Here is a 27,673-nt window from a genome sequence, read left to right as displayed (position 1 = left end):
GTTACTAAGCCAGAATCCATCTTCTCGGTTGAAATTGTCTCTGTGCTTGTATATGTGAATGGCCTCATGAACGAATCTCTCATGGTAGCCGGTTGGTTTGCAAAGAACCTCCGTCTTGGAGAAGTCAATGTCATGTGAGCCCACTGAATTATAACAGTGATCTGCCACGGCAGAGGAGTTCGTCCTACCGTGTTTCAAGTCTGCTTTATGTTCGCGGATGTGGTCCGAGATATGTCGTTTACAAACTAAAGTGCCTCTGTGGCAGTAGCTACATTGGAGAAAGCCAGGTGAGAAGAACCCATTGAGATAATATAAAATATTTAAAAATACTTTTTTTAAACACGCTTTAATGAAATGTAGTCGGAGTTTCCCCTCCCCCTGCCCCCTTCGCCCCTCCCCTCCTTCCACATCCCCCCCCCCCCCTCGGCGTGGCTCCCCCTCGGCTTGCCATAACGTGGTGATTTACAGCCGACGTGAGTTGAGCGTGGAGAATTAGAGCCCGAAAAAAGATTGTTTAAAAATATATATTTTTTAAAAATTTTAATGATAGAATATAGCATTGTCATCAGTATTACATACCTATACCAATTTTGCAGTCGATACGTCATTGGGAAGACGGTTGAAATTGAGTTACAAGATTTGAGGATACGACACCAGACAGAGTGAGTTAAATAAAAACGTGTAAAATTCGTGTATAAAGGAATTATACACCTTTTAGAAACGTGAACCAACAAATATTAAATACAAGAAACAAGGATTTGGCTAAAAAGGAAAACTATTAACGATGAACACAAATAATCAAGACCAATCAGAAACAAACTTTATTTTATTCCAAAGGTAAAATACCGCAAACTCTGTAGCTTAGGCAAACATTTAACACAAAATAATTTAAATTGATTGAATTCATTTCGTATCTACATACAGCGCAGAAAATACAATATCCTTTTTAAAACGCATATTTATAAATCACTGCGTTATCCATTGACGTTCACTAGGGGCTGCGGTGGCGCGCTCATTAGCGCACTGCGACCTGGGTTTGATTCTCGGCCACGGCAAACATCAGTGGCGAGCGATATGTCGGCACAAAAAGATTAAAGTTCCCCCGTGTAGCCTTAACAGACTGCAGGAGCAAGTGCTGTTAGCGAGCACCTACGAAGGCTGACACGGCACACGAGGCGGTGGGGGGGGGCAACACCACGCCCGGCCGCCTTTGTCTCCCCAGTGGCGTCGTTTAGGGGCCGTCCATAAATGACGTCACGCGAATTTCACCCCCCCCCCCCCGTCGTCACACAGCGTCACAAAAAGTCAGACCTCCCTTCAAATATGACGTCACATGCTTCAAATCGCTTTAAACTATTGTCATTGTAGTGCGTATTTAATGTGGCGCTACACTCTGATGTTGTATAAGAAAACATGTATTAAAAGTCTATTTAATTAAGTAGAACGTGTTGTCTATATTTATTTAAATTTGCGCATTTTGATGTGACGTCACACATCGTCACAAATCTCTGACCCCCCCCCCCCTAGGTGGGTGACGTCATTTATGGACGGCCCCTTACACATCGCACCAGGTACTCATTTGATCCTGAGTCGACATAGGGGAGGAGGCCCAGAACCGGTTCAGGTAATGGTCACTGGTGTTGGCCGTGAGCGGGAATTGAACTCGGGTCGTCGGGTTCACAGTGCAACGCGCTAATTGCTCCTCTACCGCTCCCACAACGCCCACCTTCACACATTGTCAATGACAAGCGTGAAGTATGCGCAAACATTCCCCATGACCGGCGTGGCGTGAGGAAGACATCGTCCAGCAGTGGATTAACAAACGTGTATTTATTATTATTATTATTGTCAGGACTTAACTTTAGCCGCATCCGTCCAGATCGGCAACCACAAAAAGTAATTCTGCCCCTGGAACACCACATCCCGTATGTATTGGGGCGACGTGGTGGCGAGATGTTAACTACCTCGCCTGGTATACAGGAGGTCGTGGGTTCGATCCCGACCCTGACGCCTGCATATATTTGGAGTTTGCATGTTCTCCCCGTGGTTGCGTGGATTTTTCTCCGGGCCCTCTGGGTTTTCCCTTCACACATTTATAAACAAAGCGTTTAGAGTATTCGGCTGCTATACATTTCCACATGATACGCAACTGGTTGAGCTATATAGCTCTGAAAAAGAGCTATATAGCTTAGTGGGCCTTACCTGGTAAAAGAAAAATTGTTTGTTAATGTATGTATGTTGAACTTCTTTCACACCGTACGTAGCCAACCCTGCTAATCCTCGTCCCAGTAGTCCAGTATCCCTCCAGCTATGGATTGTTGCTACGAGTCACGTGCTTAACTCCAGTCTATTAGTGACCCTGAAAATGTTCAGTGAGACATTACGCCCACTACTCAAAACCACCAGGAACGAAAAGCGAACAAAAAAGCTGAAAAGTACAAAAGTTGTGATGGTAAGGACGAGCTATTGGTACAGTATATGGCCATAACACACTGTGCGACCATACTCGAACCCACACTATCCTAACCATGCCACAACTCTAGCCAACTACCCAACCAGACCATGCCACCTACTCTAAGTAACTAGTCAGTTTGTAATATCGCGATCCATTACCAACTATACAACCAATCACTGCCCCTAATGCTAATCAACTATCCAACTTAACCATCCCACCAACTTTAACCAACCATCCAGTTAACCGTAACCAACGATAGAACAAAGCACGGGTAATAGCCCAGACCAGCCACTCGTGCAAGCCTTCCTCTTCACCCCATCTAACAAGGGAACACAACAACTAGCTCTAACCCTAACCAACGTATCAACTCGCCACTTAACTCTGCTCTACATCGGCATGCCACCCATTTTCGCATCTTGATAAATTTTCAGTTTGCGTTTTGTGTTGTTGTTCTCTCTCTGATGTTACTGCTGCCCACTGGCCACCAGCACGAGAGCCGGGGGGTCTGATTGTGTCGCGCTCCCAGGACCAGCGCCGAGGAAAAGTCCCTCGTCGGCCGGCGGCTGCTCGCGCGGTGCGGGTGCCCAGGGGCTGAACAGGCGGTCCCGCACAGAGGTGGCCAGTGCCAGAGCATCCTCGTCCCAGTAGTCGGGCAGCAGGAGGAGCAGGAACGCGGTCACGATGACTCCCATGGCCGCGAGGCGGATTGCGCCGAGGGCGGTGTCCCCTCGACGCACGTCAAGCGCTGTGGTGGAGGAAGAGGAGGAGGAGGAGGAGGAGAATCAGCAGCAGCAGAAGAAGAGGGGGGGGGGAGGGTGAGGATCGGCAGCAGAAAAAAGAAGAGGAGGAGGATCTGGAATCATAATCAGAAGAGGCGGTAGCAGCAGAGGACAACTTCGTATTAGCAGCAACGGCAGCAGCAGCAATTACAACAATAGAAGACAAATATTCATCGTCAGCAGCAACAAATTTGTCAAATTCGATAGATTTACCGGCAATTTTTTTTCTCATTCGGAATATATAGGGTTTCCTGGCTAAAACAAGCATAACAAATAAACACAAAGTCATTCGCCTTCCGTGGAGTGTGGCACGAAAACAAAGCACCTTCCTGATTATGATAAGCAACATTAGCAGTAGCAAATGCAACATGACGACCACACAGCAAGCAGCAAGCAGGATTGTGTGCTGCTCGCTGTCTGCTGCTGCTCGCTGTCTGCTGCTGTACCCGCATTGAGGGGGATTGTGAGGACGACCCCGAGGGAGATGATGCTGGGGTAGGTGAGCGCCACGCCGAAGTTCACGAGCACCGTGAACACTGCGTGGGGTGGGGGGTCGGAGGGGAAGACAAGCAACGATGCAGGGTGAGAAGTCCACGACATGAGACTCATTCAACACGTAGCATGGCCGAGATTATGAATCTCCTCGGCAAAATCACAATGAATCCCGTCGGAACGCGGTGGCTAAGCAGGTGTTCAGACTGGTAAGTAAGTGGATGGGCCAACACCACAAGGTTGTTGAGGGCTGCTGCAGGATTCTGTGATGGGTGGCAGATGGCAGCGCTGCAATAATTATTGTTAAATACTTTCTATGCTATGACGTCTACGCTTACTGCCCCTACAGCCCAGCAATGGCCAGCGTGAGGCCCTCATCCAGCAGTGGATTGACAAAAGGGCTGTACGTGTTCATGCTTTAGACCAGGGGTGGGGAACCTTTTTTCTGCCAAGGGTCATTTGGATATTTATAACATTATTCGCGGGCCATACAAAATTATCAACTTAAAAATTAGCCTGTTATCTTTGGTCAAATATTTAATTGACTCACCCCTAATGCGATGGCTGGAACTGCTTCTCTTCGGCGAGGCGTGTGATGATGTTAGCTGGTATTGACGATGTTGCTACTCGCAACTGCTTTTTCCAGGTTTGCTCCTAGATTTATTTAATTTCGAGTCCCGCCTGCGGTTGCCTTGGCAGGGCCAGACCGGCCGGTGGGCCGAACTTTCCCCACCCCTGCCCTAGACCAAGGGTGGGGGATATATTATTTATGGAGGACCGGACAGGAATTTTACATACATTTGGTAAGAGTCCACACGTTAAACCGAACGTATCTTCAAGAGAGGGTCCTTGCCGTTAAACATCTGGCGATTCACAAGCGAGCCTGGCAATGCTAAAGAGGCTCTTTGTTGAGACTAGTCGAGAGCTTTCTTGTAGCTGAATTAATGCTGCTGAATTAATTCACCCCCAGAAGACAATGGGGGCCTATGGGGGTTGTGCAAAATATATTGTTGGTTTTTTTTGTAAAGAGATAGGCATATGAATGAGTCGTTTTCTTAACTATTAACAGACACAAACACAGCCAAAACCATTTCTGTAATTGCAAGATACCCTTGCAGTGACATAAGTGGCTCAGGATGCCAATATTATCGTTTCCAGATTAAAAACATCCCCCCCCCTAGTATCTGATTAGTGGAGTTACAAAGCTTGCAGTGACATATAAATAATCGTTTGTGGGCCGCATCGAAGTGGTAGACTTCGTGTGGCCGTGTAGGACCAAGCCACTGGCTGCGTACGGCTCACGGACCTGGGGTTGCCACCTGTGCTGGTTTTAACTGCAGCGTCATCAATCAGTTGAAGGAGCTGTCTCGGGAAATCTGTAAGTATTCCCGGTACAATAAAAGGCCCGGTTTCTGTCAGTTAGGTAATAATTTTAATGACACTCCACTCGCGACAATGCATGAGTATGTACTGCAGTCCTTCCCTCTGCAGCTGCTGTGAGCTATCATCCTTAGTCCCATGATATGTCTATTTTATTTGTGTTCCTAAGAGGTGGCAACCCACCGAAATTAGCTGCTTCATCATCACCACCAACAACAGCAGGCGTATCATCAGCGACAGCATACAGCATGTGAATCAGCATCATCATTAACAGTACTGTCAGCAGACAGCAGTAGAAGGTAACGCATCATCAGCAAAAGCACTACAAGATGAATCATTATAATTATCAGCAGCAGCAATCACAGCATCATCAGCAGGCAGTGTGTGTGTGGGTGGCGGGGGGGGGGGGGGCCTTGCGCTCCTCCCCCCCCGCCCACGTACTCAGGATCAGCGCCGCGGTGGCGCAGAGGTTGGCCCACGCGGTGGCGCCGTGCGGCCACCGCTCCAGGCCCGAGTAGTGCAGCGCGGCGCACACGGACGAGACGAGCGCGGCGTTCATCAGGCCCAGCGCTGACAGGAAGAGAGCGGCCTCACCCAGGCGGGCGCTCCCCAGCACCTTCTTAAAGAGCACCTGGGTGAAGGGGTGGGGGGGAGGGGCGGTGAAGGAGGGTTGAGGAGGAGATGGGATGAGTGGAGGAGGAGGAGGAAACGGGGGAGGAGAATATTTGGAGGAGGAGGAGGAAGAATATGAGACTAAGATGGGGCATGGGAGAAGATAGGATGAGATGAAAAGGAATAGGTGGGGGGCAAGGAAAAGAGGAATATCAGGATGAGACGGCACTTGGGAGGAGGAAATAGGATCAGAGGACGAGGCATATGGGTAGATGAGACGATTGAGGGTGTAGGGAAGAGAGGAGGAGAGGGAATAGAAGGATGGGAGACGGTAGGAGATTATCGGATGAGAGCAGGAGGAGGAATACGTGGAGGGGGGGTGGATGGGGAGGAGAGGGCGAAGGGGGGAGGTGCAGTCGTCCTCAAGCATTGAGGTCACGTGGAGCAGTGGACACCAAACGTGTAGTGTAGACAAGAGGTGAAGAGGGGGGGGGGGGATGGGTGAAGCAGAGAGCACCACAGGGTGAGGAGTTGGGCTCGTACGAGGAGATGTTGGCGAGTGTGGTTAGGCGTAGCGTTGGTGCTAGATGATGGTTGTCTCTGGTTCGGGTTAGCCAATTCTTTTTTTCATCGAATTCGGAAAAAGAAAACTCAATATTTCAAGAGTCGCAATACACGTGTGAATACGAGACGGTGGTCCTTAATAAATACCGTCACGAAAATCAGTCCTGAAAGAGCCGCATGCGGCTCCACGGCCGCTGATTGCCGAGCTCTGGGTTAATTGCTAAGGCTGTGTGGTTGAAGGTTCCGAGGCTACGAAGCTACGCGGCTCTTTAAGCGTTGGGGCAATACACGGAGACTTACTGGGCAATGTTAATGGGCTGGCCCAGACCGGCTTGGCTTTGCTCGCCAGTGTATGTATGTGTAGTGACATAGAATGGGTCACTACATATGTATGGTATACTTATTTCGCACCGTACGTAGCCAACCGTACAAATCGTAGGTGCTGGGGAAGGACAAGAAAACTAAACACACGTATTTTTTTTTACAATAAATTAGTTTGTCAATTTAGATGACGATTTAAGCGCGCATAGCTCCCGGTGGCTTCCAAGTGTCGGAAAGGAAGAGCGTTCCAGACGGCCTGCAGAAGCGCATCCGAGAGCGCGCGACCGTGGTGGTGGTCTCGTGGAAGCGAGGCGAGACCCTGGTGAGAGGGGCCCCGCACCTTGTAGAAGGCAGAGGCAGAGGCGGCGCCCACGGCCAAAGCCACGCCGATGATGGAGTCGCCGCGGAAGCCGTCCGCGTACGCGGTCATCACGATGCCCGAGATGGCGAGGATCGCCGCCACGATCTGCAACCGCGACCACGATCGCAACCACAATCACGATCGCAACCACGATCGCAACCGCGATCATATTCACAACCACGATCGCAACCACGCCCACGATCGCACACACAGCAGCAGTGCTTGCAACGACCACAGCCAAGACCCCCCCCCCTAACAACCCCACCTCAGCGGTCTCAGCCCCCCACCCACTCCCCTTCATTCCGTTTAGCGTTCACCATTTGTGTTGCCGACTATGTCCTGTAACATCCCCGCACATCCCACTGAGTTTACTATCCCCCCCCCCCTCCTTTGAAGAAGATCGCGGTTGTGGTCACTATCGTCGCAATTGTGGCCGCGGTTGTGGCGATGATTGTGGTTGTAAATCACGGTTGCAGTCATGAGCGAGGTTGTGGTCGTAATCCTGGTGGTGATCGATTCGTGATCGCGGTTGTCATGAAAATCGTGGTGATGACCGTGACTGTGATCGCGATTGCAGTCGTGATCGCGGTTGTGACCGTGGTTGTGACCGTGGTTGTGGGGGTAGCGCGCTGCGCTACGAACCTGCCTACTCGAGTTCGATTCCCGCTCACGGTCAGCATCAGTGACTATTATCTGAACCGGTATTGGACCTCCCCTAGGTCGACTCAGCCTCAAATGAGTACCTGGTGCGGTGCGTAAAAAACATCGCCAACTGGAGAGACAAAGGCTGCCGGGCGTGGTGCTGACGACCCACCCCCTCGTGTGCCGTTCTGGCTTTCATAGCCGCTTGCTAACAGCACTTGCCCCAACAGTCTGCTGAGGCTATACGAAGGATCTTTGTCTTTGTTAGTGATTGCAGTTGTGGTTGTGTTGGCACAGTCGGGGGCACAGGCGGTGCATCTGCCACTCATCTCAGCCACTCAAACCCATGGCACCTGTTGGGTCTGCCCCGTGACCTCCTGCCGGCGGGCGTTCGACACTTCACGTGGTCTTGACGTGCACCTAGACTGCCACAGGCGCCGCGGTGTCGTCACCGCCACTAAAGTGGCGAATGGCCGTTGTTGTTGTTATTGTCGGCGGCGGTGGTCGTGATCGAGGTTCGTTACCAAGACCGTCGTCACGGTTGCGACCGCGGTTGCAGTCATTACGACCAGCCGGGCTAGCTGGACACGCGCACGCACGCACGCGCACGCACGCACACGCACGCACGCACACACACACGCACCCGCACGCCCATGAAGCGGTCGTTGAGGACGATCCACGACAGCAGGAAGACGAACGCCTTGTTGCAGCAGAAGAGCGCCGCGGCGTCCGTGGGCGCGACGCGCGCCAGCGCGAGCAGGTACAGGTACGTGGCGCCCGTCCACAGCAGCGAGAAGGGCAGCACGGTCTGCAGCAGCGGCCTCACGCCCACGCCGCCGTCGCCAAACAGGCGGCCGCAATCCCTGGCGCGCGCGGGAGGGGAGCGGCGGTCGGCGCCGGTGTTGGAACGCGCGCGGGGTGGCCGCCCCCGTGCGCCTCTCGTGTGGCGGACATCCGGGGAACACCGCGCACCCACCCCTCTTGGGGTGGGCACTGGGAGCCGGGCATTGGGCACCAGGCACCGAACGCCCTTGCTACGTGGCGCTGGGCTTGGGATGCGAGGCACCAGACACCGGGCACCAGACACCGGGCACCGGGCACCGGGCACCGGGCCCTCTAGGCACCAGGCGCCCCACGTGTGGTGGGCACTGGGCAGCGGATTGTTGAGAACGACGCAAACAGGGACGGCTGTTGGTCTAATATTTATACATTTTTGAGCGGGCGGGGGGGGCGAGGACCTCACCTTGTTCTGGTCACCAAAATGTCCAGCTGTGGTCTATCCCCTGCTAGATGAAGGCACCTCCCATCTCCGCCGCCATCTCTTTAGTTGGTGCTGCATGATTATGATGTATTTGTTTAAGACGTCTTCTTTTTCACGTTACATTTACATTTCCCGTCGACGAATCGGTTATTTTGTTCAGATTAGTGTTTTCTGGCTGTGATTGCTTTGCACGCTGGACTATAATAATGATTTTGGTGACATCACGTGGATGCACTCCGCTGCTCCTGACGCGGTCGTCTGGCTTGACCACGTGATTGTAAAATTGAAGTTGTTGTTCTGCATCTACACCATCAGCCGTACGAAATAAGAATAATAGTCTTATTGTGTGCACTGGACAACGCTCTCCCTGCCACGCAAAACAGCCCTCTGTCTCCATGGCTCTCACCTCTTCATAAACGAGGTCGACTCATTGATTGATTACTTCCCATGAAAGCGGTATCGCTCATTTGATCGATCGCCGAGAGATGAGAGAGGCTGCGCCACCTATCCTCCAACACCCCCGACGGGGATTTGAACTTATGCGGGACCACCCCAGAAGCATCAGTTCGAACCACACAGCACCCCTAAATCACAGACCCGGGGAGCGCTGGTGCCTCTGAGCCTGGTGTGCTTTCCTGAGTTCGACTCGCAGCCACGGCTAACATCAGTGGCACGTGATGTCCGAACCGGTTTTGGCACACCCCCACTCACTTTCATTAATCCACGCTGACTAGCGTGGTGACGTATGGTCAAACAACCCTCATTCAGCCTTCACCCGGGAGTGGACCGGTGACGCGCGCCTGTGGTCCAGCGCTTGTGGGGGCAACAGGGAGGGTTGGTGGGTCACCACCGCACTGGTGTTGTGAAACCCCCTTCCCGTAGGGCGTCGAAGTGGTGCCTTGTCTTGATAAAGGCAGCACAGCAAGTGGACTAATAGCCATGTGTTTCCATCTCTACGGGGATGGAGCGTTGTCTCCTCTCGCACAAGTCGTGGGTTTTTTCTCCAGGTGCAACGGTTTCCTCTCACTTTGTACAATGAACACAACTCATCATTAATTGGCTGAACACATCTTAAAATAAAAAAACCCAACTGTAGCAGCAGCAGGACCTTCCTGGAAAAAAACCTGCGGCTCAGCGCGACTGGATAAATACGTAATTTATTTTGTATTATTATTAGATATGAATCGTGTTTAGACCATAGGGGGGGACACTGTTGTTGGCGAGTTTCCATGGCACCACGGGGATAGCAATTGAGAGCGTTTTATTTATTTAAAGTCTATAAAAAATGTTTTTAACAATCTTCGAATTGTATTGGTGTCTACTATCGTGTTGTATTGTTTGTTGTTGCAATGTTCTTACCCCGGGCCGCTACTGGACATCTGTGAAAAATGATCTTTACGTCTCATCGGATTCCTCCAGTAGAAATAAAGATTCTGATTCTGTCGCGTGAACAAAGAATCCGATTGGATCTCTCCGAGTCTGTGGGTCTCCATGCAAGTCATCGGTGACCGGGCTGAGACCGTCAAACTCACTACACTCGAAAATTGCGTTCAATCACAACGACGTATATCTTTGCAAGTGTTACGGGTTCCCTATTTGCGTCTGCGGATCTCCCTGTAAGTCTATGCGAGTCTATGGGTTTCTCTGCATTGGCCTATGGGCTCAAACCCATAGCCCATACGGTCATCCTCGCAGCAGCGTTTGGCTGGCCATCGAACACAGACGGTCACTGCATCGCGCACTTCCAGGTACGCTTCTACGGCCGTCTGGAACGCTCTTCCTTCCGATATTAGGAAGCCACTGGAGCTACGCACTTTTTAAATAATCTAGATTGAAAACTAATTTCTTTAAAACTGCTTTTTGTGTTTAGTTTGTTGTCCTTCCCCCGCGCCTCCGATGAGCGCTGTTGGCTACGTACGGTGCGAAAGAAGTTCAACGTACACACAAACCATCCTGAGAGCTGGGTTTTAATCGCAGTTTGTGGCTGCCGCACGGATTCAAAGCAAGCATCTCGGCAGTGCCGGCTCGACGCTCTGACCTCTGAGTCATCCGTCCACGCGTCGATCATAACCGGTTTGGTTTTTTTGTTACGTAAGTGAACATCTGAAATCAAATCGAAAGAAAGGGGTCGCATTGCAAAGCGGAAAAACGACTTGGGAAAGAAATCTGATCCAGATTATCCCTGGCCCGCTTCACGGATTGCTACGTGAAAACCAGACAGTGTGGGGAGAAGGCGGCTTAAGCACAGCGATGTAACATTCACTTCAGCCACTTCTCAATGACGAGGGTCATCCCGAACCGTTAAGCCGTCTGTGGATAAAATGAGAATAATAAATAATTAACTACTCAATTACCCGGCGCTCAAGCTGCCAATTAATTACATTACCGGCCGCTTGGGCTGCCGGTCTCAACCGGTGGGTCACGCCGGTTTCGGGTGGACGACGCCGAGCCTGCGGCGTGGATACCGTGCGGGATAAATTTCGATTGTCCGCCGGGAACGCCGGCGCCACGTTGCGGCGACACAAAGAAACAAAACGCGCTCGTGCAACACCGTGAAGCAAACAAACAAACAAACGCCGCGCTGTGTGTATGTGCGCCCGTCGAAATTATTTTTCGCACCGTACGTAGCCAACAGCGCTCATCGGAGGAGCGTTGACTCTAGGTGTGGTACACGTGGATCTCCCCGTGGTGTGTAGCATTAGTAGGCTTGGTTGTGCGGGCCTCAATTGGGGCGTTTGCCGTTCCAGAGACACCCGAGGACCGCTGAGATAGAGGCATCGGTTGGCCGATGAGTGACAACGTAAGTCGATTCTTCCCCACGGTTGTGTGCGCACAGAACAAGGTTATTTGACAGTTAATTGTCTTATTCTTTGGGTCTTTAGGCGAAGTCACGTAGATGGTTCAAAGAAAATAAGAAAAAAACTACGACATTTCGACCACAACGCAAGCGATCGTCATCAGGAGGAAAGAGGAGGAAAGCTACTGAATGCAGACTGTTTTATAGGTTGTAGTCCGAGGGTTGTACTGTGTTAAATCGAACCTGGATCCAGGTTCGATTTAACACAGTGCGTAAAATTTGTGATCTGATCCCATCTGTGAAGGATGTGATCCCTGACGTGCAATACCCCGACGTCTACAAACTAAGCTGTGCATGCGTCAGTAGTTACATTGGGGAAACTAAGCGACGTGTCTCGGACCGTGTTCGTGAACATAAGGCAGATCTGAAACACTGTAGGACCAATATCTCGGCCGTGGCTGATCATTGTTTTAATGCGGTGGGCTCACACGAAATAGATATCTCGAAGATGAAAGTACTTTGCAAACCCACTGGCTATCAACTAATATTCGTTCATCAAGCCATCCACATATACAGACACAGACACAATTTCAACCGAGAAGATGGGTACAAACTTGGCAATCATTGGAAGGACGTTATCAACCAGTTTAAGTCATAACTGGCTGTGATTTCCCTTCTCGTCACCTTGCGATGTTTATTTTTATTTTTTTTTCCCCGTGGCTTCGGCTCTCCGATTTCACATTAACAGGTTGAATTTCTCGGGTCAACGTGGCCACCTCCGGACGCCGACCTCTGCATCGCGGTGACTCTGCGATCTTCCATTAACATTATGCTAATCTCTCACATTAACATGCTAATCTCTCACATTAACATGCTGATATATCGCATTCACATGCTGATATATCGCATAAACATGCTAATATCTCACATTAACATCACTAGCCCTGCCCACTTCGTTGATGACTCTAGGACTACACCCTATAAAACAGTCTGCATTCAGCAGCGTTCCTCCTCTTTCCTCCTGATGACGACCGCTTGTGTTGTGATCGAAACGTCGTAGTTTTTTGTTATTTTCTTTGAACCTATCTACGTGACTTTACCGTTTTATTTTGTTTTATTTTATTTTGTTTTGATTTATCTACGTGACTTGACCGAATAAACCCAAGAGTATTTACCGAAAGACCCAAAGAATATGAATTCCTGCAGTCACGAAAGCTTCAAGTGAAGAGTTAATGGCCATTTTCAACAAAGTGATGGTGGCAGGGAATGCGTCTGCGGTGCCTCTTCAGATCTCTGGAGCTAAGCAGGCGTGAGCCTGGACAGTTCCAGGTTGGGCGAGCAAACACATCGTTGTGCTGCACTCCATGTGCTCTCACGTCTATGCTGTTACCGCAACCGGCACACCACGTCCAATGTACCTCTCGCCATGGCTGTGGCGACCGGTCATCGCGTGCCACTTATTCCAATTCACGAGCGACCCGGCAAATATTCACCGTCAATTATCTACGGGTAGTCCCGTATCGCATACCCGTCGGAGCCACAATCCACCTCGCACCATCTCCGCGTTCGAAAAATCTGGAACTCCACACCCGCCCCGCTCCCACCCGCCCGTCCGCCCGCCTCCAAAATCTGACGACTCACCTGAACGTCTGGAGCGGGCCCCGTGTCCCGTCGGCGTCGCACGCCGCCGCGTGGCACAGGCAGTACGCGGGGAACACGGCCAGGTTCCACGTGGCTGAGAACCAGGCGGCGAGGAAGGGCGTCGCGGGGGCCGCGGCCACCGCGGGGACCGCGGGGACCGCTTGACCCGCGGCTCCTCGCGGCGCGGCCGCGCGGTTCATCTGCGAGGCGCCCGCCCAGCTGGCGGCCACGGCCGGCAGCAGGAGGAGCCCCCAGGCCAGGCGCCGGAGCGCCGACCGCCAGCCCGCGGATCCCTCCGCGGGGTCCGCACGCGAGACGGCGTTGCCGTTCGAGTCGGTCTCGGGGTCGTTCGCCGCAGCCGCCGCCGCCGGGGGTTCTTTGGGGCTCGATTCGACGTCTGCGCAAACGCCATCCGTTGTAAACGACGCCCGGCGTTCTCGCCACAACAGCCCGGCGAGCAACGCCGTTCCCCCGGGATTCATTCGGCCACGCCGCATCCGTCTCGCCCGGGTTGTGCCCGACATTGCCGTTCTGTTCTTGTGTGTGGCGATGGCAGCAGCAGCAGCAATGTGTGCGGAGGCATCGCGCGCTTTCGATTGCGCTTCTGCAGCTATCTGGAACGCTCTTCCTTCCGATATTAGGAAGCCACTGGAGCTATGCACTTTGAAATCATCGTCTCTATTGGAAACTAATTTCTTTAGAACTGTTTTTGTTTAGTTTGTTGTCCTTCCCCCCGCACCTCCGATTAGCACGGTTGGCTACGTACGGTATGAAAGAAGTTCAACATAAATACGCATACGATCCCTACTCCGAGCATGCCTATTGTATCCTCGCGGAAATACAGGGTGCTTCAAAACAATGTTAACACTATTTATGGGACTATCGTTTTTAATGGAAAAATAACGGAATACACTGTAACATGATAACAAATGTTTGTTTATGGCTTCAAAAAAATCAAAGAGTCTCCACTTGTTCGCCATCATTGTCAACGCGTGCCTGGAATCTTCTCTCCAGGGTGTGTCTCCAGAACCCGGAAGCAGCAAATTTCACGTGGTGTTGTTGCAAATTCTCGGAAGCGTTAACATGTTTTTGAAGCACCCTGCACATCGCGTGAGAGATGACGTCTCGTCGTTTAGGGTTCGGTAACCTGCGGTGAGGATCACGACCGAGGAGTGGGGACGAACGTGGCAGTCATTCACGGAAAGGTCACGGAAGATGACCTCTCCACCACGTGCCAGTCACAGAGTATGTTCGGCTGTTACTTCACCGCAGCGGCCATTTCGGCCTTGGTGGACTGGGAATCACACTCAGTGTTCATAGCACAGTTCGCTAACGTCAGAATTCGTGTATGTTGAAAATAAGAACAGGTTTTCCCTTTCTTGCAATACTGCCAACAAAAAGGTCCCATGATTATACCTGCTCACCCAGTGCTATAAATGCTCTGACACGTGTGGTATTGTCTTAGTGCTGCTGTTCGCCTTGTGGCGTTCTCTGTGTCTTACACTGGTGAGACGAGGCCGTGGAGAAGGCTGTCTCTGGTGTAGGCCAATCAGTTTAAAAACACAATGCGAATATGATCACAGAATGTTGTGTTTGCATGTTCACCACAAGTTCGTGTGGTTAATGAAGACTTGGTGACTTGCAAAAGGCATCTATCTCGTGTTTGCAAGAATGGGTAAAACCTATTGTTATTTTTCATTTGTTTAACTTTTTTCGCACCGTACGTAGCCAACCGCGCTAATCTTCCTTTTGCAGTTTGTACCTATATACGTTTTTTAAAAATGTTCGTGGTTTTGCTTACCTTTCCGATATTTTGCACTCCGATCGTTGTTTAAATTGTTTGTTGTCGTAACTTTACCCACCCGCCCCTATTGGACATCTGTGAAGAAAGAGCTTCATAGCTGATCGGATTCCTCCAGGATAAATAAAGATTCTGATTCTGTCACGTCAATAGAGAATCCGTTTGGATATCTCTGAGTCTGCGGGTCTCAATGCAAGTCATGGGTGACCGGGCTGAGACCATCAACTCACTGATTGTGCCACCACCGCTTCTGTGTAATAAGGCAGTGTTAATGACTGCAGTGATGAGGTTAATGACCGGGGTGATGAGGTTATTGTATTTATTTATGTACCTACCCGGGGGCGGAGCGGTGGCGCAACGGTTACCGCACTACGCTATGAATCCGGCGACCTGAGTACGATTCCCGGCTCCGGTCGGTTTAGTTCTCACCTGCCACTGATAAAATCATCGACGTGGCTAAGACATTGAACTCGGAATCGTGCGCTGTACCGCCGCTCTTACAAACATAAACTTAAACAAATTAATGGCATTGTTGTTGATGCTGCTGCTGGTTTGGCAGTGGTGCACAGGACGCATGATTAACAACAACCTCAACGCACTCGTCAACGCGGACTTGAAGAGAAAAAAATATATATAATCGGCTACGTTTCGGGCAATAGCCCTTCTTCATTGCACAAAATAAAGTGTTGGTTAATAAATAAATAAACGCGCCTTGAATGCCCATGGATGACATCACGAACGCATGCACGAAATCGCTGTAGTAGCAGAATAAGTATTTAGGCATTCAAATAAAATCATTAGGAGACAGAAGCACTTAGAGTAATGAAGGCGCTTAGAGGCAGAGGACCTTGACATGAAATCCATTGCGATTCAAGGTGCGTGTGCACATACATACGTGTGTGTGTCTCACATATATACAGACGGCATAGACCACGCGCGCCTTTGTATCTCCAATGGTGATGTTTTACACACCGCACCTGGTACCCGTTTAAGGCTGAGACGACCTAGGGGATGCCCAGGACCCGTTCAAATATTCGCTAATAGCTTCATAACTCATCGAATTTCTCGAGGCTGAATACCGATTGAGATATTTAACTCGGGTCGCAGGGTTCCTGTATGTGGTGTACCTGGTACACCTGGTACATCGCATACACACCTGGCACACCACACACCTGGCACACCACACACCTGGCACACCACACACCTGGCACACCACACCTGGTACACCACACACCTGGCACACCACACACCTGGTACAGCACACACCTGGTACACCACACACCTGGCACACAACACACCTGGTACACCACATACCTGGCACACCACACACCTGGTACACCACACACCTGGCACACCACACACCTGGTACAGCACACACCTGGTACACCACACACCTGGCACACAACACACCTGGTACACCACATACCTGGCACACCACACACCTGGTACACCTGGTACATCGCATACACACACCTGGCACACCACACACCTGGCACACACCTGGCACACCACACACCTAGCACACCACACACCTGGTAGATCGCATATACACATTGGCACACCACACACCTGGCAGACACCTGGCACACCACACACCTGGTACACCTGGCACACCACACACCTGGTACACCACACACCTAGCACACCACACACCTGGTACATCGCATATACACATTGGCACACCACACACCTGGCACACACCTGGCACACCACACACCTAGCACACCACACACCTGGTACATCGCATATACACATTGGCACACCACACACCTGGCAGACACCTGGCACACCACACACCTGGTACACCTGGCACACCACACACCTGGCACACCACACACCTGGCACACACCGGGCACACCACACACCTGGCACACACCGGGCACACCATACATCTGGCACACCACACACCTGGCACACACCTGGCACCCCACACACACACCTGACATGGAGCTGACACACACACACCTGGCACCACACACACCTGACCCAACACACACACACACCTGACACACACACAAACCTTACACACACACACACACACCCCTGACACCACACATACACATACCTGGCACACACACACCTGACACATACACACACCTGACATACATACACCTGGCACCACACACACCTGACACACAGACACACACACCTGACACACAGACACACACACCTGACACACAGACACACACACCTGACACACAGACACACACACCTGACACACAGACACACACACACCTGACACACAGACACACAGACACACACACCTGACACACAGACACACACACACCTGACACACACACCTGACACACAGACACACACCTGACACACAGACACACACCTGACACACAGACACACACACCTGACACACAGACACACACACCTGACACACAGACACACACACCTGACACCACACACACCTGGTGAGCGGGTGAGGCTCAGCACGGGGGTGCGACACGCGCTGAGCGGAGCCACGCGAGCAGATCGCTTCTTCATCCTCATCCACGATCCGGGCCGCTGCCGCGATTCCGCTCCACGTCTCCTTCCCCTTCAGCGGATCCCGCACGCCCCGACCACAACGCACAATCCACACACACGACAAAGATCCCCCATATAGCCTTAACAGACTGTAGGGGCAAGTGCTGTTAGCGAGAACCTATGAAGTCCGGAACGGCACACGAGGGGTTGGGTGGCCAGGACCACGCCCGGCCGCCTTTGTCTCCCCAGTGGCGATGTTTTTTACGCACCGCACCAAGTACTCATTTGAGTCGACCTAGGGGAGGCCCAGAACCGGTTCAGATAATCGTCACTGGGTGTTGGTCGTGAGCGGGAATCAAACCCGGGTCGCCGGGTTCGTAGCGCAGCGCGCTACCCTCTGACCCACACCCCAAACACACAACCAACCTCGCCACACCCAGACTCCCGCACGCCAATCACGCACGAAGCAGAGCCCCCCCCCCCTTCTCCCCGTTAAACCTTTAACGAGATGCTGGGGGCAACTGCTGTTTGCGAGCACCTATTAAGGTCGGCACGTATGGGGGTTGCGCAGGCAGAACCACGCCCGCGCGCCTGTTTCTCCCCAGCGCCGATGTTTACAAACTGAACCAGATAATTGTTGACGTTGCATGCGGAGTCCCAAGACCAGTTCAAAGTTATCGCTCGCCACGGATGTTAGCCGCGGCCGGGAATTCTACTGCGGTGGCTGGACGTGTCGCGTTAACCACTGCGCAGCCGCTCCCCAAACCTACACACGGTCACACCCCCCCCCACACCCCCCAAACGCACACCCGATTCCAGCACAGCCACCACCCCACACACCACACCAAAATACAAAGATACCCAGTATAGCCCTAACAGACTGTTGGGGGCAAGTTGCTAAAAGCGAGGAGCAGCTATAAAGGCTAGGAAGACACGCAACACCACGCTCGGCCGCCTTTGTCTCCCCAAGTGCTCTTGATCACACACCGAACCAACTGCGTACTCATATAAGGCTGAGTTGACCTAGGGGAGGCCCACAACTGGGTCCACATATTCGTCACTAACATCAGCCGTGAGCGAGAATCGAACTCGGGTCGCTGGGGTCCGTAGCGCAGCACGCTCACCGCTATACATCATCAGGCTAGGCCCCACTGAACAATGTCGCTCTTGTTCAGAAGCGACCTGGCCACAGATGATAGCTCAATGAAGTGGCTCATCACGTGGCAATTCATAGCAGCCAAATACTCAAAAACGCACGTTTCTGAACCACTGCGCCACCGCTCCCCATACACACAACACACACCGAAGACACACGCACAACACACACAACACACACCGAAGACACACGCACAACACACACAACACACACCGAAGACACACGCACCAACCCCCTTGATTTGTCGCAGATGCCGGTCGCTCGCTGCTGCTGCTGCTGCCCGGGCGTCTGTGTCTCATCAATCCACGCAGCTTGGCGCTCAGCGCAGTCGGAATCGGGCCGGATCTAGTAACGAGTCGATCCCCGCGTCTGAGTTCGCCTCCCCTGCTCTGCCCGGGTCTCCGCCTCTCGCTGCCAACGCGGAGAAGAAGATTTAAGGCGTCAGTGAGATTCAAGAGAGCCCGGTGGCATCATCCAAACATCGCCCCCTCTCTCTCCCTCTCTCTACCCCCCCCCCACTCTCTCATTTAATCTCTCTCCACGCTTTCTCTCGCTCTTCCTTTTCCCTGTTGTTCACGCTCGCCTGCGCTTTCCTCTCCCCCCCACTCTCGCATTCAATTTCTCTATTTTCCACTCTCTTCACTCTCACGCTCTCTACTCTCCTTCCACTCTTCTCCCTACTCTCTCTTCCACATTATCTCTCCGCTCCACTCTATCATATCGTTCACTCGCTGTACTCTCTCTCTTTCATTCGCTCTAATTAACTCTGCTCGATGTTTCGAGACTCCAGCTGACTCAATACTCTCTCCGCTCTCTCCCCGCTGGAGCACGCATAACCACACACGTGTCGGTGATGTGCGCGTCTTCTTCGAACGCTGGGGAGCCGGAAAAGCCCTCTGTACTAGCGTGGACGGCATCCTCATGTTCACCTTCTGAAGCGCTCGCTCGTCAACGTGGCGTGCGCGATGAACACCACCACCAAGTGACTTTTCTTTCGTGTTGTGCGCGGTGCTTTTAGCGCCACAGCACGTGGATTTGTAGCGTTTATTTTCATTTTTTCGCTGGTGACTTTGTGTTTTTCATGGCGAAATCGCCTCCAGTGCTTTTGCTGCTGGCGGTAATAAAAGTTGCTTAAAAGTTAAAACCGCTATCACTCCACTATCTCTCATCCCTCAATTCGCTCTCTCTGCTCTCCACTCTCAACCACTCTCCCATCCCATTCCCTCGTCCACACACACACACATCATCTCTATCCGCTCTCTAATGTCTATATGTCGATCCTCTCTCATTCATTCATTCTCTTCCTTACCTCTTTCGTTCACTATACCCTATTTCCCCCCCACTCCCGCCCACACACTCTCTCTGCTCCACTTTTCTGCTCTCATTATCTCTCTCGGCACTCTCCTGAATTCTCCTCCCCCCCCCCCACCAGCTCTCTACCACGCTCATTATGTCTCTGCTCTCTCATACACCGCCCCCCCCCCCCCCAACTCCTTCTCCCGCCCTTCTCATTCTCACTGCCCCGTCTCGCTGCTGTTCCCATTCATCCGAGCGCCGCGCGTTCAACATCAGAGGCTCCGTGTCGTCGATTCCACCTGCCCAGGGGATTCACGCATTCAGTCACCACCTGCGGGGAGGGAGGTGGGGGAGAGGTTGATGCGAGGGGAGGGAGGTGGGGGGGGGCGACGCAGGTAGGTGGGAGAGACCTGGGCGGGTGAGGGAGGAAGAGAGTTCGTGGAGAGAGATGGGGGGGGGGGGAGGTGGAGAGAGGAGGGAGCTATGGGAGGGAGGGAATCGTCACCTGCAGGGAGGGAGGGAAGGAGGGAGGGGAGAGGGGGGTGGAGGTATCATCTGGAGGGAGTGAGAGACGAGGAAAAAGGAGTAACTCAGAATCTGTCTTTATCCTGGAAAAATCCGCGAGCGCTCGAACAACACGAAGCACCAAACGAAACCCGTGGACATCCAGCCGTTCGGCTCTTCGCGTGTATCACGGTAGGCTACGTGCGGTGCGAAAGAAGTTCAGCATACCAGTGCAGTGCATAGATCACGAGACAACAGGCGAAGTCTCCGCGTGCACGGCGCGTCGTTGTCTCGGCGTTAATTGATACCTGGCGCCCAGGTGAGTTCAGCAGCTGGTGGGCAACGGCTCGGGTCGGGGCCGTCCAGCCCCAATGGAAAACAAAAACCATCGCGTGCAGCTCACACACCTACCGAGACAATCCCACTCGCCCGCCCACCGCTAAACGCCATCAATTCCCCTTATCGGATGAGTTGTTATTATGTTGACACTTTTTCTTGTTCACGTGTTCCGTTTTTTGTTTTTTTTACTTCCCACAATTTCATTCCGACCGCGCTATCGGCGTCATGCCGATTAGCAACGGTCGGCTACGTACGGTGCGATAGAAGTTTATCATACATAGGAGCCACCCCCCCCCGCCCCCTTGTAACGTCCCGCCTACCTCACGTAACGTACAGCTTATCCTGGCCACACGTTGGCTAATGCGCCAATGAAATGACGTAAGACAAAACCACGCCTTTCGACGAACAATCCATTCCGAGTGCAAGTGGAACACACAGGTCAGGGGTCCGGGCCCATGTTTAAAGAATAGCCCACGGAATGCAGATACCACAAAAGCACTTCTCAGATTCATTCAAAGTGGGCAGAGGGCAGCGCTTTGCCCACACGCTCCGGCGCATACTTCCTCGCACGGCAGTCAAGTCGATATTGTTTAATTCTAAGAGCCGGGATTTAACCAACAAGGATCTGATGATAATCGTCACTGGTGCTGGCCGTGAGCGGAGATTGATCGCGGGTCGTAGCGCAGCGCGCTAATGGCTACACGATCATAAAAACACACAATTACAAAGACAAAGACCCCCCGTATAGCCTTGAAATACTGTTAGTTACCCACCCCCACACGAGGGAGTGGGTGGCCAGCCGCCTTTGTCTCCTGAGTGACTATGTTTACACACCGCACCAGGTACTCATTTGAGGCTGAGTCGACCTAGGGGAGGCCCAGGTCCGGTTCAGATAATCGTCACCGGTGTTGGCGGTGAGCGGGAATCGAACTCGGGTGGCCGGTTCGTAGCGCAGCGCGCTAACCGTCACCCCACCGCTCCCCACGACATACACATACATGCACGCACACACAAACGTAGAGATACACACGCACACAATGCAATATGCGCATTGCTCGCATTAATAATTGAACGCGTGTAACAATGCGACGCCTCGTCCTGCATTTCGCGCGATTAACGTTAAAGGATTTTTAACGGCAGATGAAAGGGGCCAAGCGCTGGTGTCAACACAGCGCGTGGGCCTCTTGGCTCCACTGCCGCGTGGGTCACGCGAGATGGGCCTTTTAAACTGCACCGGGCATCTCGCCACCGTGGTCATCGTCATAATCACAATCAGCCATGGTCAATCCACCGTTGGATGAAGGACTCCCTCTTGGCTCCACTACCGCGTGGGTCACGTGGAATGGGATGGGTCTTTTCAACTGCAGTGAGCATCTCGCCACCGTCATCACCATCATAATCACCATCAGCCATGGTCAATCCACCGTTGGATGAAGGACTCCCTCTTGGCTCCACTCCCGCGTGGGTCACGTGGAATGGGATGGGTCTTTTCAACTGCAGTGAGCATCTCGCTACCGTCATCACCACCATCATCATAATCACCATCAGCCATGGCCAATCCACCGCTGGGGCAAGGCCTCCCAAAATCCACCACCCCCTAACGAAGCCCTGGAGGGCGTCGTCCTTATTCGTGCCGGGTGAATTCGTGACATCCCCGGGGCCCGTGCGAGCAATCGCGTCGCGCCGCCGGGTCGGCACTTGGACCTCCTCTCACGCTCATTGTGCCGAGCGGCAGCGAAGGGCTCTGCCGTGCAACCGATGCGACCTTGATCGGTGATCGCCCGTGGCCTGCGGCAGCGTTTGTTTAAAGCTGGAAAAAAAAACCTTGATCCGTTTCCATCTCTCCGAGGCTCATCAGCGTGGTTGAGGCCATGCACAAGACACGCGGCTTCACGCAGCTTCTTCTTTCGTACGGCTGATGTAGATGGCAGAGCAACAGCTGCGATTTCACATTCAGGTGATCAAGCCAGATAGCCGCGGCAGGAGCAGCTCGTCGTTGTGATGTCTCCTGCATGCAGCTCCACGCTATTGTGTTTTATTCGCTTGGTGGTGTCACATGAGAACGTTGGATGCCTATTTCCATTCATGTATTTATGCCCTTGCTTCTTTATTGTTACCCACAACTCTCCCCGAATACGGCGCATACTAAATTAGGCAAATCGAGCCTCCGGGGTGGAGCGGTGGCGCAGTGGTGAGCGCGTCTGGGGCTTTGAACCCCCGGTACGGGAAAGGCTGCAGTTGCTGATGGCGTCACCCACATCCTACTGATCATCAGCCATTATCGATCCACTGCTGGATGAAGGCCTCCGTAAGCCGCCACCACCTCTCAAGATATTTGGATGCGCGAACAATCCATGTCGCGCCTGCATATGAAATGTTTTCATTGCTCCATCTCCTCGGCGGACGTGCTCTCCAACGTGTTCCATTCCTTGGCTGCCATTCCGTTGTTATCCTTGACCATCGGCCATAATCATCACTTCTACCCGTGACGTGTCCTGCCCCAAGCGCATTTACAAACTATTTAAATTTTTTCATTTTTTATTTTATCAAGTAAGGCCCACTGAGCGATATGGCTCTTTTTTAATAAGCGACCTGGCCACAAATGGTAGCTCAACGAAGCGGCTCATCACGTGGAAATGCATAGCAGCCAAATAACTCTCAACGCGTGTAGATTTTAAATGTGGAAGGGGGGAAAACCCGGAGAACCCAGAGGAAAATCTACGCGACCGCGAGAAGAAAGAAATGCAAACTCCACATGCACAGGCGTCAGGGTCGGGAACGAACCCACGACCTCCCACATACCAGGTGAGGGAGATAACATCTCGACACCGCAGTTTGGACTGTACAATTATCAACCGTGTGCTCTGTGATCCACGTGTTCTTCTTTCGTTTCTCAACGTAAATCCAAGCACGCTTCGATCGCACACGTGGCAGGTTTTTGTTCCATATTTGTTTTTGTTTCGACCGTGAGCCGTATTCTCCTGATGCCGAGGGGACACGGGCGAGGTTCAGGACCGTGGCTCATGCAAGCTGCAATGGCAGCGCCAGGCGCCCGATCACAGACTTCCCCAGATATTCTGGCCAGACGGAGGAGGTGTCACGGATAGCTGAGAGAACGCGGCAGCCCACTCCCACCGTCTACAACATCCCACGTCGGGGGAAAAGAGAAGGCTTACCCGCAGACTTCGCTCGCACGTTCGGAGAGCAGTGCGGATCTGCAAGGATGAGTGGTGGTCGCTGGTTACCGAAGAGGTGGAAACTTCCTGAGCATCCCGCGATCACAAATCCCAGAAGTGTGTCAACGGCATTGTTGTATTGTATTGTATTGATAGCAGCAATGATAACATAAGGCCAGCAGGGGGCAGTCGAGCATAGGGAGATTGGCGAATTCTCAACGTGAATTCGCGTTTGGCGCACAGACCCAGGCAACGTGCACGTGTGTACCGACGCCCCTCTTGTCAATCCACTGCTGGATGAGGGCCCTCTTCACGCCGCACGAGCCGCGGACGGTTATTTGGCCATACTTTGTCACGAGTGTGTGAAGGTGGGGGTTGGGGGGGGCATAACCTACAACAACCTGCTGTGTATGATGTTCGCTCATCTAAAAACTAAACTGTAAACTACTAAACTATTCGTGGTTTGTAGTTGGTAGTTTATAGTCTGAAAAGCTATTTTCAGAAGCGACCTGGCCACAAATGGTAGCTCAACGAAAATGGCTTATCACGTGGACATTTAAAGCAGCCAAATATTCTTAAACGCGTGATGTTGATTCTAAATTGACCTGCGTGTGTTCTTCTTACAGACGTGCTCCTCTTCCTGCCCCTCAACGTGATTTCAAGCACGCGTCTCTCCATGCTCCTCTGCACACTTTTCACGGGGTGGGTTCTTCCCATTTTTGCATCCTTATTTACCACGTGCTTCTGAACCGTCATCTCGAACCCGTGTTGCCCAGCTAAAAGAAAGATGCTAAAGGCGCAGTCCTGCAATTGCTCATTCACGACCATTGTCTTCACGAGTTCACGTGACCCTTTGCAGCCACCGGAAGAAGCCCTACAATCACCACAACGTTGCGAACAAAAGTAAGTAAGTAAGAAGAAGAAGAATAAATTATTGATTCGAATCCCCGACAATTCATTCATCCGTTTGCCACGCGACCCACTCAGGCGCCCCAGGGGGCTCTGTAAGACGCGAGCGAGTTGGGGAGTTCGTCCGCTTCACGATCGCTCCAGCGACCTCGCTGCGGCGTCGCTGCCTCAAACGTTCACACTTTAATTAGTGTTCTGTCAAGAAGGGCCATGGCTCGAAACGTCGTTTATTTATTATTAACTCCGTTTCAAGGCCACGGTGGGTTTTTTTTTGTGACGAGTGTGTTGTTGATAGTTGTGCTTTGCGCTCCACTGCAAACACAGCATCATCATTTTCACCACCACCACCACCACCACACATCATTGTGTGCACCGCTTCATGCAATGTCAGTGCCCGTGGCTTGCAGGACACAACCCTGCCGATGAGACACGCGTCGGTGGAATCCGGTCCTGGGTTTGCCTGCTCTGGAAATGTTGCCGGATCATATTTTGCTCCTGTGAGGCTGATGGCCTCCCATGGAGTTCAAATGTCGTTTAACTTCCATCGATGAGCGACTATAAGAGCCCCATTGTCAATAAAAAAAGACTTCCCCACGCTGTGTGGAACATTGCGTGGGGTTGTTTAGCCACACCTCACCACCCTGACGAGTGCCAGCTGGTGAAGGCGCGGAGCGATACGCACGGTAGTATAGAAGTACAGTACAACGGTGGGCGTTGCTGCAAATGCCTTCCGCTGTTCGCAAAAAAAGTTAACCACGGCAGTCAGCCTATCAAAGCGATGCACAGGCTGGGACCCTGGCTCAGCAGTGTTCTTCACTAAGTTCTACAGCAGTGTTCTTCACTAAGTTCTAGAGCAGTGTTCTTCACTAAGTTATACAGCAGTGTTCTTCACTAAGTTCTAGAGCAGTGTTCTTCACTAAGTTCGAGAGCAGTGTTCTTCACTAAGTTCTAGAGCAGTGTTCTTCACTAAGTTCTAGGGCAGTGTTCTTCACTCAGTTCTAGAGCAGTGTTCTTCACTAAGTTCTAGATCAGTGTTCTTCACTAAGTTCTAGTGCAGTGTTCTTCACTAAGTTCTAGAGCAGTGTTCTTCACTCAGTTCTAGAGCAGTGTTCTTCACTAAGTTCTAGAGCAGTGTTCTTCACTAAGTTCGAGAGCAGTGTTCTTCACTAAGTTCTAGGGCAGTGTTCTTCACTCAGTTCTAGAGCAGTGTTCTTCACTAAGTTCTAGATCAGTGTTATTCACTAAGTTCTAGTGCAGTGTTCTTCACTAAGTTCTAGAGCAGTGTTCTTCACTCAGTTCTAGAGCAGTGTTCTTCACTAAGTTCGAGAGCAGTGTTTTTCACTAAGTTCGAGAGCAGTGTTCTTCACTGAGTTCTAGAGCAGTGTTCTTCACTAAGTTCTAGGCAGTGTTCTTCACTCAGTTCTAGAACAGTGTTCTTCACTAAGTTCTAGAGCAGTGTTCTTCACTAAGTTCGAGAGCGGTGTTCTTCACTAAGTTCGAGAGCAGTGTTCTTCACTAAGTTCTAGAGCAGTGTTCTTCACTAAGTTCTAGATCAGTGTTCTTCACTAAGTTATAGTGCAGTGTTCTTCACTAAGTTCTAGAGCAGTGTTCTTCACTAAGTTCTAGGGCAGTGTTCTTCACTAAGTTCTACAGCAGTGTTCTTCACTAAGTTCTAGAGCAGTGTTCTTCACTAAGTTCTAGAGCAGTGTTCTTCACTAAGTTCTAGAGCAGTTTTCTTCACTAAGTTCTAGAGCAGTGTTCTTCACTAAGTTCTAGGGCAGTGTTCTTCACTAAATTCTAGAGCAGTGTTCTTCACTAAGTTCTAGAGCAGTGTTCTTCACTAAGTTCTAGAGCAGTGTTCTTCACTAAGTTCTAGAGCAGTGTTCTTCACTAAGTTCTAGAGCAGTGTTCTTCACTAAGTTCTAGAGTAGTGATTGTCACTAAGTTCTACAGCAGTGTTCTTCACTAAGTTCTAGAGCAGTGTTCTTCACTAAGTTCTAGAGCAGTGTTCTTCACTAAGTTCGAGAGCAGTGTTCTTCACTAAGTTCGAGAGCAGTGTTCTTCACTGAGTTCTAGAGCAGTGTTCTTCACTAAGTTCTAGGCAGTGTTCTTCACTCAGTTCTAGAACAGTGTTCTTCACTAAGTTCTAGAGCAGTGTTCTTCACTAAGTTCGAGAGCGGTGTTCTTCACTAAGTTCGAGAGCAGTGTTCTTCACTAAGTTCTAGAGCAGTGTTCTTCACTAAGTTCTAGATCAGTGTTCTTCACTAAGTTATAGTGCAGTGTTCTTCACTAAGTTCTAGAGCAGTGTTCTTCACTAAGTTCTATGGCAGTGTTCTTCGCTAAGTTCTACAGCAGTGTTCTTCACTAAGTTCTAGAGCAGTGCTCTTCACTAAGTTCTAGAGCGGTGTTCTTCACTAAGTTCTAGAGCAGTTTTCTTCACTAAGTTCTAGAGCAGTGTTCTTCACTAAGTTCTAGGGCAGTGTTCTTCACTAAATTCTAGAGCAGTGTTCTTCACTAAGTTCTAGAGCAGTGTTCTTCACTAAGTTCTAGAGCAGTGTTCTTCACTAAGTTCTAGAGCAGTGTTCTTCACTAAGATCTAGGGCAGTGTTCTTCACTAAGTTCTAGATCAGTGATCTTCACTAAGTTCTACAGCAGTGTTCTTCACTAAGTTCTAGAGCAGTGTTCTTCACTAAGTTCTAGAGCAGTGTTCTT

General features: G+C 51.4%; 1 protein-coding gene across 2 annotated transcripts; it reads right to left on the bottom strand.

Moving 5' to 3' along the window:
- Positions 1–808: 808 nt before the first annotated feature.
- Positions 809–24,142, bottom strand: LOC116947717 (solute carrier family 35 member F3-like). Of its 2 annotated transcripts, XM_032963750.2 has the most exons (9): positions 24,053–24,142; positions 18,966–19,148; positions 17,524–17,651; positions 13,306–13,702; positions 8,250–8,469; positions 6,944–7,069; positions 5,548–5,737; positions 3,681–3,770; positions 809–3,200 (listed from the first exon to the last, which is right to left on the bottom strand). In XM_032963750.2, the coding sequence occupies exons 2-9, from the start codon at positions 19,034–19,036 to the stop codon at positions 2,920–2,922; spliced, it is 1,503 nt and encodes a 500-aa protein (XP_032819641.1). In that variant the 5' UTR covers positions 19,037–19,148; positions 24,053–24,142; the 3' UTR covers positions 809–2,919. The 2 variants fall into 2 exon arrangements, with proteins under 2 accessions (XP_032819641.1, XP_032819642.1); XM_032963751.2 differs by lacking the exon at positions 24,053–24,142 and having other exon boundaries at positions 18,970–19,929.
- Positions 24,143–27,673: the final 3,531 nt, after the last annotated feature.

The sequence above is a fragment of the Petromyzon marinus genome, chromosome 31 (assembly GCF_048934315.1).
Source record: "Petromyzon marinus isolate PM22_M1 ecotype Great Lakes invasive population chromosome 31, UKy_Petmar_22M1.pri1.0, whole genome shotgun sequence".
In the NCBI taxonomy this organism is placed as follows: Eukaryota; Metazoa; Chordata; class Hyperoartia; order Petromyzontiformes; family Petromyzontidae; genus Petromyzon; species Petromyzon marinus.
The sequence above is the reverse complement of the archived record's forward strand: the minus strand, read 5'-3'. Positions and strand labels throughout refer to the sequence as shown.

Excerpts from the sequence above, each read along its gene's own strand:
- LOC116947717 (XM_032963750.2), bottom strand. The coding sequence starts at position 19,036 with ATGAGACACAGACGCCCGGGCAGCAGCAGCAGCAGCGAGCGACCGGCA. Across the intron at positions 7,070-8,249 it reads ACCGCTTCATGGGCGTGCGG|ATCGTGGCGGCGATCCTCGC; the intron begins GTGCGTGTGTGT and ends TCGCGGTTGCAG. Across the intron at positions 5,738-6,943 it reads CTGCCTCTGCCTTCTACAAG|GTGCTCTTTAAGAAGGTGCT; the intron begins GTGCGGGGCCCC and ends CCCTTCACCCAG.